The sequence below is a fragment of the Plutella xylostella genome, chromosome 20 (assembly GCF_932276165.1).
Source record: "Plutella xylostella chromosome 20, ilPluXylo3.1, whole genome shotgun sequence".
NCBI lineage: Eukaryota > Metazoa > Arthropoda > Insecta > Lepidoptera > Plutellidae > Plutella > Plutella xylostella.
The window spans coordinates 1,661,280-1,681,692 of NC_064000.1; the positions used below are offsets into that span (position 1 = coordinate 1,661,280).

Here is a 20,413-nt window from a genome sequence, read left to right on the forward strand (position 1 = left end):
ATGCAATTTCTTTTGTTTACTATGCAACCTAAAAATCTGCTTATATTATGCGAAATGTACTTATCTACGGTGGCAGAAGGTTTAGGTGGGTATCTATAGTTTATTGCCTTTTATTGCATAGCGTATGTAGGTTTACTTACTACAATTTAGGTACAAGGTTCAAAACATTTTTATCTCCTAATAAAGGTTTGATAAAGATAAAGTTTATGGTGGGAAATAATAAATGGCAAAGTAAATACCTACAAGGTAATGTAAAAATGTTGGTAAGTGCCTTTGTATAATAATTACTAACAAAATTATAGGTCTTGGAGGCGCCTTTAGTGCACACGCACAGTGTGTGATAAAGCCGTAGGTATTAATATTATTATTTTTCTCGAACTGGCTAATCCTTTCACCACCCTGAGAAACCCTAGACCAGACAGGGTTTATCACCGCCACGCTAAGAAGTTAACATCATCAGCAACCCTACACCTTTTGGGGACCAAGAATATAATCTACCTATGCAATCCTAGAATATTGTATATAACTAGGACCCAAATTAAAAAAAAAGTTTTAACATTGTACTTACATTAATTTATTTCTCATAATTCGTTCTTTAACATCTCCAAGCATCACCTTTCTCCCTTCGCTTCAGGCGTAGACTTTTCCCCTCCCTTCTTACCACTTTTCCTAACCTTCCTGCTGTTTCTACTTCTAGATTTCTTCTCTAATTTCAGTAACGGCGCGTTCTTGCTCTTCCGTTTCTCCCTCTTGAGTTCTCCGCTCTGGATGGCCGTCTTCATCACTTGCAGCGCGTTTTCTTCACTCCTCACGCCTGGACACAATTTTTGAGATGGGTTAAAAACGAAGAAATTTTAGGTTAGGACTTTTTATGGGTGATTTTGAGGAAATAAAAGTTATGGCATTCGCAAGTGACCTTTGAACGCAAGAAAATATTGTATAAAATAGAGTGGACAAAACAATTAAATTTAAAGTTTGTTTGCTCAGAATTGGTACATTGTAATGAGAAGAGTTTATTTTGTTATAATATGTAAATGCCTACTAGTAACTGAAATATACCATGTTATTTATGTTGTAATAAATAAGGAGAGTTATTTGTAGGCATATGTAATGTCATGTACAATATTTGTATATATTTTTAATAAAAAATATTTTAATGATATTTTGTAATTTATTTCAACTTAGTGTAGCTTGTAAGCAAACGTAGTGTGGGACGCCCTCCGGCTAGTTGGGGTGACGAGTTGCGAAAGGTGGCTAATTATAATTAGATGCGGAAAGCTATAGATCGCATCCAGTGGGGTTCTTTGAGAGACGCTTACGTCCAGCAGTCAACTGCTATAGGCGGATGATCATGATGATGATTTCAACTTCACGTTTTCTATTCCAAAACAGTAGAAAGTAGATAACATCCTTACCCAGTACATCCGGGTCGTTCAAACTGGGGTACTTGTAGGAGAACCCCCGCGGGAACAGCGGGCGAGCCATGAGCGCGTCCAGCTGCTTCTTCTTGAACTGGAGGTCCTTGGACGAGGAGGCTTGTGCGTGCTTGCGGGGACTGGAGGTGTGGTTAAGGAATGTATACCAATAGAGGTCAGCCAGTAGAGTAGTAGCCAGAAGACGACTAGCACAAGAGAGTGACAAAAGTTTTGCATCGCCCTCACTCACATCGCGCAGCATCAAGAGCGAGCGCGACAGAGAACTTTTGTCACGTCTTATTAGCGCCCTGTGCTACAGGTCTAAAAAGGTTCTATGTAGAATGGGAGTTATGGTAGTTTCAGAAAAGTATGATGGTAAAGATTTTCTTACATTGTGGCGCCTTTGAATAGAAGCTGTCATTAAACTAAATAGGTAATGAAAAGTCAGGGCACGAAGTCATGACGGTACATACATAAAGGTGATGATTAACTTTAAGTACATTTATTAGAATATTTTATTGAATGCATCTCTGTGTCCAACATTTTCACTCATGATTTTTAGGTGCCGCAGAGCTAAATCACGCCTAAAACTTAACTTCAAGGATTCTTTTAGCATATCGTAATAGTTAAAGTTTGTCATGCGTTTTCCTTATCTAAAGTCTAAAAACAGGCATAAATCTTGTAACGTGAATTAAGATTTCAAGATTATCGTCTCAGTCACACACCACGACGTTATGTCCACCAACTTATCATCTATCGTTTCTGTTTGTGTGCAATAAAGAGTACTTTATCTTTATCTATCTGCAAAAAGGATACACAAAGTCCTCATCCACCAGCATGTCCATATCCTTGGCCGCCTTGTCCAGCCAGCCCGCCTCCTGCTGGCTCCGGCGGTGAGTCAGCGCGGCGCGGTCCACCTCCCGGGCGAGGGTCACTATGTCGCGCATTGAGTTGAGGATGGGTGACGGCACGGGGAACGTCGGCAGGTCTGTGGCTGGAAGGATATGGATGATATAAGTAGTGATAGTTATTCTCTTCGGGAATTTTGAAAACAATGGAGACTAGAATTTTCGAATCTACCTAGAACGGCGCGAAAGATGTGGCTAAAAGTTTTGCGTCGCTACGAGTTATGGCGACTCGGCGTTATCTCTGGCTTCTAAGGACGAATCCGTTATTGAGACGTTGATACAATTAATGCGGGTTCCACCAATCACAGCGCCGCATCTACCTATAGCGAATCCTGATACAGTGACGTTTATCTAGGTCGCTGAAGCACCGATGACCGTATGAGTAGTCTTTAGTAATTGGAAGGAGATGGCTATAAGAGAGAGTGCCGAGTGACTCCGGCGGTGAGTCAGCGCGGCGCGGTCCACCTCCCGGGCGAGGGTCACTATGTCCCGCATTGAGTTCAGGATGGGTGACGGCACGGGGAACGTGGGCAGGTCTGTGGCTGAAAGGTTAGAAGACAAAGAAGACTTTAGACAAAGATCTTTAACCTGCAAGACGCGTAGGACAAGAGTTTTGCGTCGCTACGAGTTATGGAGACTCGGAGCTGCTAAGCACGAGTCCGTTGTCGAGACGATGATACGTTTCCACCAATCACAGCGCCAGCGACAGAGGAGATGGCTATAAGACAGTGTGGGCCCGCCTCCTGCTGGCTCCGGCGGTGAGTCAGCGCGGCGCGGTCCACCTCCCGGGCGAGGGTCACTATGTCCCGCATTGAGTTCAGGATGGGTGACGGCACGGGGAACGTCGGCAGGTCTGTGGCTGAAAGGGTATAGATGATGTAAGTAGTGGTAGATATTCTCTTCGGCCAAAATACTGTAGAAGATCTTCAACCAGCTTTACAGGGTGTGGCACATCGTGCGGCCTTGAGAGCTAAAAAACAATTGCAGGAATCCAGAAACTAAAAACTTTGGAATAAAAAGAATGTCATCAACAACCCGTTTTCAGTCTGTAACACTCAAGAGATGCACACAAACAGCGTTAGATTTGTTGTGTACGTAAGATGATAATAAATGCATATGGGTAAGCAGTTCTTAATAAACCGTTGAAGGGCCCAAGCCAGGTCTAAACCTTTCCTTCATTGGAAGGAGATCCGCGCCCCAGCAGTGGGGACGTGTTGGGTTGTGATCTTCTTCTTATCGTGTCGACGACAAACCAACAAAGTCGCTAAATAACACATGCCCAGGTGGATTGTGCTGATGTGATGAAACGAACATGAACTCACTCTTATTCAGCGTGCGACACAACTTGGCGTAGTTGAGCGCCTCGCCCGGCTCCACCATCAGGATGGTGAGCCCCTCCTTGGTGGCGCGCGCCGTGCGGCCCGAGCGGTGCACGTAGTTCTGAAACAAAATATGTAAGGTACATAATTTTGTAATTTGTAAATTATTTACATTAAACACTCACAGGCTGTACAAATCGGGATACTCCCTTTTGGTATGTATAGTTAGAGGCATAGATTAAACACACACTTTTTAGGTAAACTGACACACGTTTGCGCTCTAATCTTAATAATTACAAGGTATTCAACATGTGAGCGGGTAGCGGACGGTAGCTGTAGCGTGTACGAGTAACAGCCTGTTCCCTTAGTTAGAGTAACAAAGGCTTCAAACCTGGCCGTTTATTAGTGGAAATACACGGACCACAGAGTAAGTATGTTACCTCGACAGTCCTTGACTGGATCGCAATCTCACGTGGTCTGCCATCAGCCATAGAGTTACCTAGAAATTACAAAAGTCGGATACCATAAATGATGTTCACAAAGACCCTCTGAGTCACCCTTTTTGCAACACCCTGTATAGTGAGTATGTTACCTCGGCAGTGCGCGGCACCTGGTAGTGTATGACGTGGTCCACTCCGGGTATGTCGAGCCCGCGCGCCGCCACGTCCGTCGCCACTAGCACACCCTGTATAGTGAGTATGTTACCTCGGCAGTGCGCGGCACCTGGTAGTGTATGACGTGGTCCACTCCGGGTATGTCGAGCCCGCGCGCCGCCACGTCCGTCGCCACTAGCACACCCTGTATAGTGAGTATGTTACCTCGGCAGTGCGCGGCACCTGGTAGTGTATGACGTGGTCCACTCCGGGTATGTCGAGCCCGCGCGCCGCCACGTCCGTCGCCACTAGCACACCCTGTATAGTGAGTATGTTACCTCGGCAGTGCGCGGCACCTGGTAGTGTATGACGTGGTCCACTCCGGGTATGTCGAGCCCGCGCGCCGCCACGTCCGTCGCCACTAGCACGCCCTGTATAGTGAGTATGTTACCTCGGCAGTGCGCGGCACCTGGTAGTGTATGACGTGGTCCACTCCGGGTATGTCGAGCCCGCGCGCCGCCACGTCCGTCGCCACTAGCACGCCGTGGGGGTCGTCTCTGAACCTGATGGAGAATGTGGAATAAGATATAACAAATTTACGTAGTATAAAAGACAGACAGTCTGATAGCTATAACCGAAGCCACATTCTAATCTAGAGCGACAAATTCCTCACTTTTTATCTAAGAATGTTTTGAAGGTAAGCTTGCCTCCCGGCCTGGCAACAATAAGTTATAATAATTATGTAGGTATATGCTGTTCTTACAACTCGCGACCTATCACGTGAGCGCAAATGTGCAGCGAAAAGTATTCTGACCTTAGGGGATTACTGATGTGAGCATATAATGTAGGTATGTATTACTAACCTTTCCAAGTTCTTGATCCGTTGTCTCTGCGGCATGCTTGCGTGAAGGGGCAGCGGCGAACATTTCAGCAGACCCAACAGTTGCGCTAACCTGTAAAACCAAATATTATTGTACTGTAAAGTGTGGCCCCAATTAACGGCAAATGACAGTAATAATAATATGATCACAATACAAATAATTTAAGGTACTTATATTTTTCATTAAGCCTAAAACCCTTCCTTCATTGGAAGGAAACCTGTGCCTCAGCAGTGGGGACGTGATGGGTCGTGATGATGATATTTTACATTGTTATAAAAAAAAAAACGCATTTGCCGTTAGTGTGGCCTGAACATAAAAGTAGTACAACGGTTTTTTTTTATTTATAACAGTACCCCTAGGTAATGTATTTGCGTCTGTCTTGCGTAGCCTATCGCACGTTTAAAAACATATATATTATTAACATGTAGCTAATAATAAATACTATACTATAGATTCCTTACCGTTTAACACTCCCTATAGAGTTGCAGAACACGATGGTCCGGCCCGGGTGCCGCTTCAGGACATAGTACAGGTAGTGGTCCTTCTGGTCCAGCGCGCACGAGATGCGGCACTCTGTTAGTGTTTCTGCTGTGCCTGGGGGTTATAAGGTGTTTTTCGTTATTGACTTCTTTCATATATATGGTGTGGGATTTATTGGATGTAAAATCAGTCTTCTATGATGTAAAATCTAGTGGTTTATTAAGTGTTATAAACACATTTGTACAGATAAGTAGGTAACTAAAATTGCATTATTGCATTTGTTTGAAAGGGAAATACCTTATTTCCGCTGTGCCTGGAACGTGATATGGACTTTTTCGTTATTGACTTTAAAATTTATGCTGTGGAATTTCTTGGATGTAAAATCAATCTTCTATGATATAAAATCTAGTGGTTTATTAAGTGTTATAAACACATTTGTACGAATAAGTAAGTAACTAAAATTGCATTATTGCATTTGTTTAAAAAGGAAATACCTTATTATTTGAAAAGGAAATACCTTATTATATATTATTACCTTTCTTACCGGCTGTTTAAATAGATACCTAGTTACCTCTGCCTCTGGGCTAAAAGTCTGTGATACGCTTGATTTTTATCATAAAGTATCCAAACTTTGCAAATCAAAAGTGTGCTCTAAACGAATTTGAGGTGCAAGTTTTCTTGAAAGATCAATAAGTAATACTTCTAATAGTATATCTTACCTAAGTTCTGTGTGGTGATGTCGACGACCTTGGGGTCCGTCATGCCGATCATTGTGATCAACTTCTTGATCTTCTGTTCCGGAGTCATCTTGTGCACTTTCCTCTTTATTATTTTACCGCGTTTTGTTACCTGCAATCCAATGCATTATTATAAATAACCATAAAGTTTATTTAAAGTATATAAACTGAATTACTGCTATCAACCTCATGAAAACATTGTTTCAATTTGTTGTTGTGAATCAACCATTTTATCTAGTACGGGGCGCAAAGACGTGACAAAAGTTTTGCACCACGCTTACTAACATCACGCGGATTGGAGAGCGAGTGCGTTTGAGTACATTTTCACATCTTGACGAGCACGCGCACCCCGTTCTAAGCATTTTTTTACAACATGTGTAATTTTATCTTCCGATTTAAGGTAAACATAGTAGCTCCCATTACCTTGTTCCCCTTAAAATGGCTCGGCAGATCGTGCACCATGGTCAACGTGGCGGAAAACACGAAGTTCTGCCGCGCCCGGCCGCGCGCCGTGTCCGCGTTCAGCCGCGCCAGCAGCGGGTGCAGCTCGAGGAAGTGGTTCCTCTCCACCATGCGGTCTGTCTCGTCTATGGCTAGGAACCTGCGAAGAGAGGGGAGTTTTAGCGGGTAGGGAGGAGTTTTTTTTTTTTTTTTTTTTTTTAAGATTTTATTATCACTCCACAGACTTTATGTCCGTGCCTTTTTGAGAGATCAATATATTGTGAGAGTTTGGTTGTTTTTTGTCTTCATCTTTTAACTACTCACTACTCAATGTGGAAGCTTATAATATATATATTTTATCTTTTATATATATATATACCTATATATTATTAATATTTTTTTTTTTTTTTTTGCACTCCTGGAGGAAAATCTACACAGACACCTGGGAAGGGGACCCAGGTAGTGTCGGCCTTTAACCGACTAAAAACCCCCAGTTGTGCATTTCTTGTTTTTTTTTTTTTATTTTTTTATTTTTTTTTTCTTTGTTTCACACAGTCACACTTACAATTATAATGGCAACAAACATTTGAAGGGTAGGGCCAGTGTCAGCTGTCTTCAGAGAACTTAACAGACGCCTGTCAGTGGCCACACACTCCTTTTGTCATCGCTGTTGTTTTGCCTGGTGTTAATGTGTGACAGTGTTCTTAAAACTATCTTAATTTTATTGGTTAGTTCTTATACAGATAATATTAATTCATGATATACTATACAATACCTACATATCAAAACTATACAATACATGCTATATACTATACATAACAAAACTATAAAATACATGCAATACGGTTTGGCCGTCAATATAAAATTAAAATCAAAATTCTCCTATTCCGCTCCATTTTGCGTTGCCAAAAGCCTTGATTGCTGGGCAACGACCTCTTTGTCCCGATTTTTTATTGCCATCTTTAGGTTGTACTCGAGGATCCGTTTCTTCGGTGCTGTTATTGCCGTTTTAGCGAGGTTGCCGATAGCGTCCTCGGTGTCATCCGCATAGTAGGTGCAGGCGGAGGTGTGCCTCGACAGCGCCACTACTGCGTGAGGTATGCTATCGTGCAACTTTATTTTATCTTTTGTTTTTATGATAATGACGGATTCGTACGTCAATCCCTGTGCTTCGTGTATGGTTAAGACGCGTGATCCCGTTCCTTCTCCAAACCCTTGGCTGGTCAGGGTCTCTTTTTCTTCCTGTGTATGCGTCAGGAATAGAGTGTTGGTTTGGGATTTTGGAATTGCTGCGTCTGTAAACCTTTTCAGCTGCAGGGATTGGATACGCGTTGTGGCTGCGTATATGCCTGAGTATACTTCTCTTAGGGCGTATGCAACATCCATGGGGTTTCTGTATGAGCACAACAGCTCCTGGGTGATGTTTGCTACCAGTGTTGGGCGACTGTACCTTAGTTCGAATAGGTTCTCTCTGTCTATGTACGGTAGCTGGTTGATGTCTCCGATTAGAGCAATATCACTGGCACGGGACAGGCGGGCGGCAATTACGATTGCCCCGAAATGGTTCATCAGGGCCTCGTCAATTATCAGGCGTTGGCATCCGACATGTTCTCTAAAGCCGTTTACTAGGACTGATGCCATCGTACGTACCCTAGTTCTAACCATGTCCCCGATCCTATGCGCTAGCCTGTTTCGTATATCGACGGCCGCCTCAGTTGTCGTGGTGATAATGGTGTCTTTGCTCACATCGAAGTTATTTACCACCCAGGTTGTCTTCCCACATCCAGGTACCCCGTTCACCCAAGCGATGGTGGGCATCGTCCAGCTATTCCAGGTAGCGTTAATGGTTTCCGCTTTTGCTAGGATTTTGTCCTCTAGCATAATCCTGGTACACTGAGCTACGACCACCATTTGGTTGTTGTGTGGGAGAGTGAGTTTCGGGATGTTGCGTTCCCAGGGCACGAATCCGCATTCCTCGCTATAAGCCGCCATATACGCTCCAGTCATTTTGCCTCTGAGGACTTGGCAACTACTGTTATCGTATATGCAGGCTTCGGCCTCCTCGAGTAAAACTTTTAGCCGGCTTTCGTTCTCTTGCCTGTAGGTCTGCATGATCGTTTTGCAGGACAAGAGATTTACCTGCTTTGTGGCGGTTGTAATTGCCATAAATTCGATGGCGGCATTCTCTAGATGGTCGTTTGAGGTGGTAGCTGTTTTCAGCTTCGGTGGGACCACCTGGCCCATATCCGCTCGAGTAATTTTCCTCTGGGCAAGCCTTTTTCCAGTTTTAGGTTCTCTGGAGATTTGGCGCCTCTCGGGTGTCCTCTGTGGTTTTCCTATAAGGCTTGAGGCAGCTGCTTTAAAAGCCTGGAGGAACCCTTGGACACGCCCTTGCGATGTTAAATTGTGCATCCTCCTTTCCATGTTCCGTTGTTCTGAAGCGGCGACAGCCCCAGCGGTCATCCTCTCCTGTAGGCGTTCAGATCCGGTGACCAAGTATTCGGCTTGTTGGTGGCAGTTGTCAATGCCCCTCGCAAGTATATGACCTTTGAGAAAGCTTAGATCTTCGCCTCTGTCCTCGTACACCACTATTTCATGATGTTTTGAGGCTTTTAGGCAACCCAGCTGGTCAACAATTTCGCCTTTCCTATACTCGATCACCATTGCGTCTACGCTTATTATCCTGGGGACGTTACTGTCTAGCGCTATCTCTCCAAGCTTACTGAGCCATGAGCATGCCTGAACGAACGGGGTGTCCTCGGCCCACTCGAATAGTGCGATGGTCTTGTTACGCCATCGCACTAGTCTGCAGGGCTGATTTCCCACTAGGGTTACTGGCAATGCGTCGTAGGCTTTACGCTTCATGGTAGCCTTCGATGTGCTCCCATTTAGGAGAGAGGCTAGGCCGGGTGATATGGCCACGCTCTTTCGCGCCCCTGAGATACAGAAGCTGATGCCGAGTCTTTCACTGCTTCCGTCCATGAACAGAGCCACGCTTCGGAGTCTTAGTCTAGCTTCTCCTTTTTCTCCACAATCCAACAGCTGATGTGTTGCTGTTTCTTTAGGAGTTGCTTGTGGTGGTGCTGTGATGGTTGTGACTGAGGCTTGATATACTGGTATTGATTGCGGGTCGGGGCGGGGTATGGTGCTGTTTCTCCTGGCTGCTACTCTGAAGACACGATCTGAATAAGATAGAAAATGAGGTCTATGCTTGGTGTCTGCCAGAATATCTTTTAATTCTGACTCCACCAAATTCCTGTCTATCAATGTCTCCAGATCTTGTCTTGCAGCAAGGAAACGGGGGCAGTCGAGAATTATATGCCAGACCGATTCAATGATGTTGGGGTCGCATTCACATTCTGGGCTTTCTTTGAGTTTAAATCTGTACAAATACTCTCCTATCCCCCCATGTCCAGTCAGCATTTGTACGTGAGCAGGGGTCAGTTTGGCACTTCGCGTAATCCGGTAAGCTTGGTTGACATCCGGTAAGAATTTACGCGTGACTGCTCCTGTACTGGATGTCGCATATAGGTCTTGCCATTTCCGGACCGATTCCTCTCTGATCTTTTTCCTGACATAGGACAGGGGGACTTTGTCATAGTCGTGGGAGGTGCTTTGTAGAGCTGCCGTTTTGGCGAGCTCATCGGCTCTTTCGTTCCCGGCAGTTCCAATGTGTGCCCTCAGCCAGAACATTTTTATCTCCCTGCCCTCGCACACGACCCTCGCAATGTTTTCCTTTATGCTTCTTGCCAGGGGGTGGCTCAGTTTCGGATTTCGGAGCAGATCGAGTGATGATCTCGAGTCGCTCAAGATGTTCACTTTGTTATCCGTACTAGAGCTCACCAGTCTTGTTGCCCTGTGAAGGGCATAAAGTTCCGATTGGAAGACCGTGCACGACGGGTGGAGACCAAAAGTCTCGGACAGTTTTTCTTTTCCATCCTCCCACCAACTTAGGGCGGCGCCGACTTTTCCCTCTATCTTGCTTCCATCCGTGAAGATTTGGGAACCGGTATGCAACGGGTTGGTGTTTTCAAAGAACTCGTAGTTGGTAGAGGTAAGTGTGGACGGATGTGGTAAGTCCAGGTACCCTACTTTCCGTTCGAGCTCTTTGCCTGGCGGGAGGTAGTCGGTTGACAAAAGTTTTTTGGATTTGTACAGATTTGCTGCCTCCTGTATTCTGAGATCGAGAGGCAGCAATCCCGATAGTGCCAGTGCAGATGTGAGCGACACTGTTCGGTAGGCTTTGCATATTTTCTGCGCGAAACCTCTTTGCAGCGAGAACAGTTGTTTTTTGTTAATTTCCAGTTCAACGGCTTCCGACCAGACGCTTGCGGCGTATGTCATGATGGGCTCCACTACTGCGATGTATATTGTCCTCACAATTTCACCGTTAAGTCCCCAGGTTACTTTCGCCGCTCGCGCTAGCTGTTTGTAAATATCCGCTGCCTTTTTACACTGAGCGGTAATATGAGCTTTAAAAGTTAACCTGCGGTCTATGATGAGGCCCAGCAGTTTTATTTCCTCTACGAGATTAATTTTTGTGCCAGCCATGGATAGTTGGGGTAGATCGTACTTCATCTTCTTTGTTAGTAGCATCGCGTTGGTCTTATGCGGTGCGAAGTTGAGTTTGTTCCGAGTTCCCCATTCCACTATTCCATTTAGTACTTTGTTCGCTGACTCCTCTAGGGTGTTTACTGCTTGACCTGTGAAGACAAGGGCCACATCATCTGCGAGGAGGATCTAGGGAGGAGTTAGGGGTGTTGAGATATATGGAGAATAGTGGTGGTGTTAGGACAGGGCCTTGGGGTACGCCTGATGGATGTTTGCCTTATTGTGTTTAATAATGTAATAATAAGTGAATTTGGTATTGAATTTTGGATTTCAACGTCAACAACACGAAAACTGAAAAATTCTTAAAAGTAGGTATTATACCATTAACACAAACCTGGTTTTCATTTGCAAATAAAAAAACAGTTATTATCTAGTTTAAACTAAATCAAAATCAATATAGCATTGAGTCAAATGTAATAATAAAAATGCTCATTATTTCTGAGAGTTACACCCTATATTTTTAAAACTACACCCTACAAATCTAAAGCAACTAGCTCGTTCGCAAGAAAAGCTTACACCCAATAACTTCTGCCGCTACATGGGTTCGTTATCGACGTAGAAAAACATCACTACATCGCGAATAACCATAAATACGGCGCTGTGATTAGCTCAACGCGCATTCAACGTGTTTATCGACGTCGATAACGAACCCGCGTAGCGCTGTTATCAATTCCACGTACTTGATATGCTCGAGCTGGTGGCGGTGCGGCTGCCGCTGCCCCAGCAGCTCCGCCAGGCGGCCCGGCGTGGCCACCGCCACCTCGGGGCCCTGCTTCACCGCCGCCATGCCGCCCACTATCGTCGCTACAGACCGTTTCACCAGATAATTGATATGTCAAAACCCTTATTACATTGGACTAAGGTTGGATGTTGTCTGTTTAAGTCATGTTATTTGATGATACGCTCTGTACTCTTATGCCTGGTAAGTCATCATGTCCCATCTCAGGTGTCATTGTGTGACATGTACTCGCTATGTCCGTTCCAATCCAACGTCTTAAAGACATCTTCCAATGCATTGGTGAACACGAACAGTTTCGGAGATATCACAGCCAAATCGACTGGTGCTATATCGCTGGTGGAGTGAGACAGGGGGGTCTGAAAGCCCCTTAGCAACCAGATGAGTTCCTGCAGAGATTCTGCCATAATAACGATGTCGTCCACGAAGCGGAGGTGTGACATGTGCTTGCCATTTATACATATGCCATGTGCACTCCAATCCAACTAAGACTACATGTTCTGCAAAGATTCCAAAACTGCCCAGGTCTCGATGGAGTCGAAGGCTTTTTCATAGTCCACAAAGGCTACACACAGAGTCTGATTATACTCTTCGGTCTTCTGTATAATCTGCCTTTGGTCTATTGTACTAAAGCCCTTCCGACTTGTTTAAATACGTACTTGCTTACACCCAATAACAAACAAGCCATTATCAATGCCACGTACTTGATATGCTCGAGTTGGTCCAGGTGTGGCTGCCGCTGCCCCAGCAGCTCCGCCAGGCGGCCCGGCGTGGCCACCACCACCTCGGGGCCCGCGCGCAGTAAACGCTCCTGCTTCACCGCCGCCATGCCGCCTACTATTGTTGCTACTCTTATACCTGGTTGGAATGTCATTGCCTTTGTTAATGTCATTATCATCTAGATTCACAAAAAGCATAGATTTAAAAATATATGTTTGACCGCCGCTTATTGTCTACCCTTATACCGGTAAGTTATCATTAATATCATTGTCATCAACTTTCATAATAGCCTCACTATTGTTGCTAATGTTATGCCTGGTTGGAACATTTATCTATATCATTGAACAGTAGACTTAAACTGTAATCTTGGAAGGAGAGGACAGGTATTCAGAAGCTACTTGCAAGGATGCAATTCAGTGGGACAAGTTGATCATGTGGTATTTTAAGACATAGTGTACCACACCCTAGACTGATTATCAAGGGTATAAAATAAATATATAATAAGTATAAGCGTTACCAGTATATTTAGCGGCTGATATCAGATGTCTGCTGATCTGCATGGCAAGTTCCCTGGTGGGAGTCAGTATGAGGGCATACAGCGGCTTCCCAGTCTTCTTCACCACATGCCCAGGCATCTCTATGTCATCAATCACCTTCACACACCCTACACCTGAAAAAGACAGAAGATATTTAGCTGGTATATAGTGAATTGATTTATGTTTGCACTGATAGCAGAGAAAGTCCAGTAGGTATGGGAAAATTTGTTCTCTTGTAAAAATCTTTTCACATTTTTAGAAACAATGTAATGGATTTTAGTAACAAAAAAATGTATCAATATATTAAAATGATCCAGATGACCAAAGGGAAACAAACTCTGTGTTATACCTGTTTCATTTTCGTCACCAACATCCTCTTGATCAGACCTTTCAAGTTCATCATCAGGCTCTGATTCATCACTATTATCCTCTTCACTATTTTCACCATTGTTGCTCTCAACAAAATCATTTTCTTCATCACTTGAATCAGCCAAATCATCTGAGTCTAACATTTCTGATAGATGAACATAATTTTCTTCACTGTCATCACTATTATTTCCATCGTCCACACTCTCTTTTTTCTTTTTGTTTGGAACATCATATTCTTCTAGAAATTCCTCATCAGATTTCTCGTCATTTGATTCCTGTTCATCAGATTGTCCTTCATTGTCTGACTGGTTCTCATTATCACTTTCAGAAGCATCATTTTCACTGTCATCATCTGACCCTTTGTCATCGTGAGCAGAACCATCACTTTCTCCACTAATATATCCTTCTTCTGACGATTCCCCATTTTTATTCTTATTTAATTTAGCTTTTTTACTAGCTTTCTTTGAAAATACTTTCTTAGGTTTGGTTTCAGTAGTTTTCTTCTTAACAGAGCTTTTTTTATAAGGTACATCATAGACATCAATGCCTGCTGCCTCTTGCTCTTTCAGTTTCATGATTCCAGATAGTATGGGTATTCCAAAAGCTAATGTTTTTCCACTGCCTGTTTCAGCTGCACCTAATATGTCTCTGCGGCCTGTGAAAATAACAAATTCAAATAACATGAGTAAGACATGAGTTAGTATATGAAAAAGTTTAGCAGTGTCTGATGGGAGTAAAAAGACAGAAATTACATTGTTCAGTTCTAAGCCTTTCTGCTGTTATTATAGCTTTAAAAATATTCACAAATCATACACAATTTTAACGAAATGGTGAAAACTTTTAAAATAACGTACCAAGCATAGCAGAAGGTAGAGTCAGCTCCTGTATCTTAGTAGGCTTGCTGAAGCCCTGTTCTGCTAAAGCCTTCAGTATCTCTTCAGGGATCTGCAGAGCAGACCACGCCTGCATTTCATCCAGGCTCAACTGTGAATCAATGTCTACTGTGTTTTCACCCAACCTAGGTTTGCTTTTCTTTGCAACTTTCTTCTTTTTTTCATTTTTATTGTTTTGGTCCTGCTTTTGTTTGTCTTTTTTATTATTTTTGGACTCGATTGTGTCTTTCCCAGTTGTTGGTTTTGCTTTCACACATGACTCTACTACAAAACCTTGGTTTTCTATAATTTCAGCAGGCACTGATTGTTTGGAATTTGCTGCTTTTTTCTCTTTTTTAGTTTTTTTTACTGGTACTTCTTTAGGGTTACTATCAGAAGGCGCTTTCCGTTTTTTTTCCGGTTTCTTCTGAAAATGTATAAAATATTATAATTAGTTAAGTTAAAAGAATTTACAAGTTTAGGATGAGTAGCTGATAGCATAGTTAAGATAAGTATTTTACGTTCACTATTAAAAAGATATGATGTTCTTACCTTATTCTGTTTTTTACTTTCTTTATCAAAACCGTAGTCGGTACACTCTTCTAAACCGACAAAACCGTGAAAATCTTCAGATGAAATGGGAAAGCCTTCTAGAGGCACAGATGCCCACTTCATGTTTTTAAGTTTTTTACTCATTTTTAATACTTATAATAAAGAAAAACTCTCAAAACACATAAAAGTTTACAACTTAACTATGAAAAGTCCCACAATATAACCTCAAAATAAATTCGAACAGCGTGGATTTGACAATGAAATGACATTTGACACACAGATTAGTAGAGACCACACATGAAAATTACAGACGTGTGTATTCGGACCCTTAAAATAACCCATTAATGTCGATCGAAACGACGAAAACGGAAAATTATTTTAGTATTTAGTAGGTATTTATTACCTAGTTTTATTTGAGTAAAAATCTATAAAATAGTGATTATCAATCGGTACTTGTCTTATTTTTATGTTTTCTTTAGCCATATCCGCGGAGGAGTAGCGGGAATGAAGCAGAAGAAGAATATAATAGGTATACTGCATAGGGAATAGAAAATTGCCAAATTTGTCCTTTTTTATCGTCTACTCTTTTTAACTATCTATAATAGTATTATTATATTCTCACCAACCGTTGCTTGCTTATAACAAACGTTAACGTTGCGTACTCTATGGAAAAAAGGACATCACTAAAATAAAAAAAAAAATAGCACGCTGCTGTAACCATAGACAAAGAACAAGAAGAAGTTGTGTGAGTTGATCGATTTTACGCCGGCCTCCTCAATTTCTCAACGGCAAATTTCTTTGTTTGCCATTACGCGCGCGAACAAAATTTGAGGATCCGTCGTGAGCCACAGTGATAAGTTGAAAATGGCGAACACGTTTCGCGCCGTGACGGTATCAGCCGTCAACAATGACGGCGCCTTGACGCCGCGCTTCAATTTTCCCACAAACGTAAACGTGGATTACGATCCGCAAGGGCTGAGTGTAAAAGTGATCCGTGCCGACCCCGTGCTGGCGCAGGAGGTGCTGGAGTTCCCCGTGCACAACCAGAGCGAGTGCTCGCGAGTGGCGGCCCAGTCGTACATCTTCACGATCGACAATGAGACGTTGTTTTTCAAGTTCGCGTCCGACGCTGACTGCCAGGCGTTCCACCTGCTGGTCAGCAAGATCAAGGCAGGCCGCTCGTCCTCCGTGTTCACCGTGCGCACGGAGGACTCGTCGGCGATGCAGTACTTCCAGTTCTACGGCTACCTGAGCCAGCAGCAGAACATGATGCAGGATTACGTCAGAACGAGCACGTACCAGCGCGCGATCCTGTCCAACATCTCGGACTTCAAGAACAAGGTGGTGCTGGACGTGGGCGCGGGCTCGGGCATCCTGTCGTTCTTCGCGGCGCAGGCGGGCGCGCGGCAGGTGTACGCTGTGGAGGCCAGCAACATGGCGCACCACGCGCAGGCGCTGGTCCGCGCCAACGGGCTGCAGGACCGCATCACCGTGGTGGCCGGCAAGATCGAGGAGATCGAGCTGCCCGAGAGCGTCGACGTCATCATCTCCGAGCCCATGGGCTACATGCTGTACAACGAGCGCATGCTGGAAACTTACTTACATGCTAAGAAGTGGCTGAAGCCGGACGGCAACATGTTCCCCACCAGAGGAGACCTTCATATAGCTCCGTTCACAGATGATGCACTGTTTATGGAACAATACAACAAGGCCAACTTCTGGTACCAGACTTGCTTCCATGCAGTTGATCTGAGTGCACTGCGCACAGCCGCCATGAAGGAGTACTTTAGACAACCCATTGTAGATACATTTGATGTTCGCATTTGTATGTCGAGATCTGTGAGACATGTGGTGGACTTCCTGGGTGCCAATGAGACTGACCTCCACCGCATTGAAGTTCCATTCAGATTTGAGTTGACACAGTCAGGGACCTGTCACGGCCTGGCCTTCTGGTTTGATGTGCTGTTTGCAGGGAACACCCAGCACATCTGGCTCTCCACAGCACCAACGGAACCACTGACCCACTGGTACCAAGTACGGTGTCTGTTAGAAACACCTATATTTGCAAAGCAAGGACAAGCCCTGACTGGCAGAGTGCTGCTGCTGGCTAACAAGCGCCAAAGTTATGATGTAACAATGGAGATTAACCTCGAGGGAACAAATATATCATCATCAAACACCCTAGACCTTAAGAACCCCTACTTCAGATACACGGGAGCCCCGGCTGCCCCTCCCCCCGGAGTGAACTCCGTGTCTCCCAGTGAGAACTACTGGAACTCTGTAGATGCTAACCCCCTGAGCAACGGGCAAAGTGTGATCTTGACCGATGGCACCCAGCAGTACTGCACGCCGCAGGAACAAACAATAGCCTATGGAGCACACCCCAATGTGATCAAAACTGTGATGCTACAGGAGGAATTCATCAAGAGGATCGGGATCAGTCAAAATGGCGACATATAATCCGCAAAGTCGCGCCGGGCGCGCCTTAGGGCTTTAAGGAACCGTCGCAATCGGTTGTGAAGATTCTTCCGTTCAGACTTTCCTAGTGTATAAGCAGACTTATTTATTTCGAGCGAAACATCACAGTGCGAAGGACTAAGATGTATTTAATTGTGTAGTTTCATATCGAGATATGTGATCATGGTTTCTTAAATTGGGTTTACAATGACAACAGATTAGTGAGATTTGATTTTGCGGCCTTTATGATTGTGACTGGCGCATGTAACTGCAACAGAATGTGAAATTGCAGGCAATAAGGGATACTTTTTTTTCACCTATTGGTGGCAGTTTTGTTGTTAGTAAGAATGACGCTTATTAGTGTAATTCGAATCCACATTGATTAAAATATTGTATTCTTTGAATTAGCATTGCAGAACATGAAACTTGACAGAATATTAGAATTAAGTTACATTATGACTACAGATGGATCTCTTCATAAAACTAAATACCATGTTGATAACCATTGTAGGAGTAATTATAGGATACTCAATTTGTAGACTAAAGATTTGTTTTGTGAAGTGATCCTTGTTCATTAAGTTTAGGATGATTCAATATTGGTTCTAAAGTGATATAGGGCTAGTCTAGGCCTGCTAGGCATAAAAGCATAATTATTTTAATGATTGACCTACAAAAATTAAGGACTAACAATTTGATCAAGTTTCATGTCTCTATTATTTAGGTCTTTAGTGGCCCCACCATTGTAAATATTCAGTAGATATTTTTTGTTTTGTTACTAGACAGTCCATGAAGGTATTGTAAAACATTGCTTTGGTAACATCCACAGTAACTCAAATCTATGAAAAATCAGTTCACTCCATTTGGTGCTTTATTTAAACAAGGAATACAGTGGAACTAAACTCTAGCATGGTATTAAATTTTGCTTACACAGGACAGGACACAATCACGTCATGTTACCAGGTAGCTATAGAAGTTAGCACAATAAAGAAATGGAATTGTTTGCTGGCATTCTTATAAAATGATTATGAAGCTATTGTATTCTTAGAGAAAACTTGTTGGTCTTGAGTTACTGTGGTGACTTTATACTCCCGTGAGTAGCTAGAATAAGTAATTTAGAAGTACATTAGGATAAGCATTAAGTGCCGAGTTGAGTAGTGCTGAACATTACCGAATACTCATGACTTGAATCACGCATGCTCAATCATTATCATTAATAAAATAGGTAAACGACACCAGTGATTGAAATTTTACCCAGTTTTTTGTGTTATTAATGTATCTGTATAATTCGTCTGTCTGCCAAATCGAAATATGGGATTGTGGTATGTTTTATTAGCTTTTCTTGATGAAGTCTTTCATATTTTGATACTATAATTATGCTCTCATTCAGCTCAACCAATCAATATTTGGTTGGATAAAATGTTTGTTATGAATACCTACCTACTTAAGATTATAGCATGTCGTATTTAGTAGTAGGTAAGGCTCTTATTTTCTGATACACCAAGAAAGGTTTAAGACCTTGTCTGATTGATAATCAATTAATCATACTGGTACTGAAATTACAGCAATAAACTGTACATAATTTTAGTGTATTTCCAAGGTAACTCAGGTATAGGTAGGTATTGCAGGCTGAATTTGCACAGAGATTACCTAAATATGTGCAAAAACGCCTTGAATAGTTACATCCTGACTGTAAAACAGACAGTATGTAGGGAAAAGATTAGACTTGTAGTGATGCAGTACAACCGTATAGCAATAATCGTTTGTAATGTAGGATACTTATGAATACTTTCAATAGAATGCAGCCACAATCTCTTTTGTCATTTTAGCGTAATAAAATAAAACTTTTGTGATCATTTCCATATTGGTGCTGCGTCCATTATGCACAAAACTAGTTTTTACATAGAATGGATAACAATTCTACCTCATTTATGCAGACAGATGCGTTTTACGCGAAATTGATCATTACGACACTGCCTTTAGAAGTGTTTTTAGAGTGACGAACGTATTGCAGGTATAAAAATCGATCGACATAGGATAGGGGTAAGTGAGGCAAAAAAAACTTTACCAATAATAATAATGAATAATACGTATGAAACTCAAGATGTAAGAGGAAAAACTATCACTACTTACCTTACCCTACCGATCTCGCAGGGCATCACAGAATTTTGCTTTAGAACTAAAAAGTATTGTAAGCAAAATCTTGCCATTCGTGGATGTGTATTTTTTGTTGTAAATAAACTAATCAAAATGTAATGAAGATCAAAACGAATGCTAAATTAGTCCATTCGCTATAAACGTAGTATTATTCTAATTGAACTATGACGGTACATGTTAATTATCTCGTAATCCAATAAATCACACTTTCTGATAACTGCGTTTTCTTGCGTAATAAACCTTAAGCCTCATTGTTTAAGTCTAGATTCGTTTATCTGCCGTTCTAGGTTTAATCATTCCCATAATTTTTACTTTCTATACGATCCTAACACATCTCCAGATTTTTATAGGAATTTTCAAAGCGCTAAGTTTCTTAAACTAGCTATTAAAGTCGGAAAATCAAACACGAGGAATTATTATAGGTAATAAATAATATATTTCAATTTCTTCGTAAATAGGTAGGTATTTACTACTACTTACCCACATAAATAATGATTAAAATATGAATAATTTCATAAAATACATAGCAGATTTCCTAGCAAGTAAACATGATCCTTATTGCAGTAGGTAGGTAAGTATAGTTTTTCCAATATCCTTTGTTAAGAAATAAATAAAATACCAAACAGCGCCTA

At 42.6% G+C, this 20,413-nt stretch overlaps 2 protein-coding genes across 2 annotated transcripts; one reads left to right on the plus strand and one right to left on the minus strand.

Annotated features, from left to right (window-relative positions):
- Positions 1–567: 567 nt before the first annotated feature.
- LOC105391231 (ATP-dependent RNA helicase DDX24) lies at positions 568–15,423 on the minus strand. The gene is made up of 14 exons (XM_048628226.1): positions 15,171–15,423; positions 14,601–15,045; positions 13,715–14,401; positions 13,359–13,535; positions 12,826–12,979; positions 6,757–6,934; positions 6,316–6,445; positions 5,578–5,710; positions 5,099–5,188; positions 4,687–4,798; positions 3,646–3,763; positions 2,232–2,409; positions 1,416–1,555; positions 568–814 (listed from the first exon to the last, which is right to left on the minus strand). The coding sequence occupies exons 1-14, from the start codon at positions 15,312–15,314 to the stop codon at positions 612–614; spliced, it is 2,889 nt and encodes a 962-aa protein (XP_048484183.1). The 5' UTR covers positions 15,315–15,423; the 3' UTR covers positions 568–611.
- Positions 15,424–15,868: 445 nt separating this feature from the next.
- LOC105389699 (histone-arginine methyltransferase CARMER) lies at positions 15,869–19,995 on the plus strand. The gene has a single exon (XM_011560861.3). The coding sequence runs from the start codon at positions 16,035–16,037 to the stop codon at positions 17,628–17,630; it is 1,596 nt and encodes a 531-aa protein (XP_011559163.1). The 5' UTR covers positions 15,869–16,034; the 3' UTR covers positions 17,631–19,995.
- Positions 19,996–20,413: the final 418 nt, after the last annotated feature.

What these genes read in the sequence shown, in the direction of transcription:
- LOC105391231 (XM_048628226.1), bottom strand. Translation starts at nt 15,314, where the DNA reads ATGAGTAAAAAACTTAAAAACATGAAGTGGGCATCTGTGCCTCTAGAA. An exon ending in AGGTGCCGCGCACTGCCGAG is followed by an intron (nt 3,764 to 4,686) that starts GTAACATACTCA and finishes ATTTTGTTTCAG; the next exon opens with AACTACGTGCACCGCTCGGG. An exon ending in GAACGACCCGGATGTACTGG is followed by an intron (nt 815 to 1,415) that starts GTAAGGATGTTA and finishes AATTGTGTCCAG; the next exon opens with GCGTGAGGAGTGAAGAAAAC.
- LOC105389699 (XM_011560861.3), top strand. Translation starts at nt 16,035, where the DNA reads ATGGCGAACACGTTTCGCGCCGTGACGGTATCAGCCGTCAACAATGAC.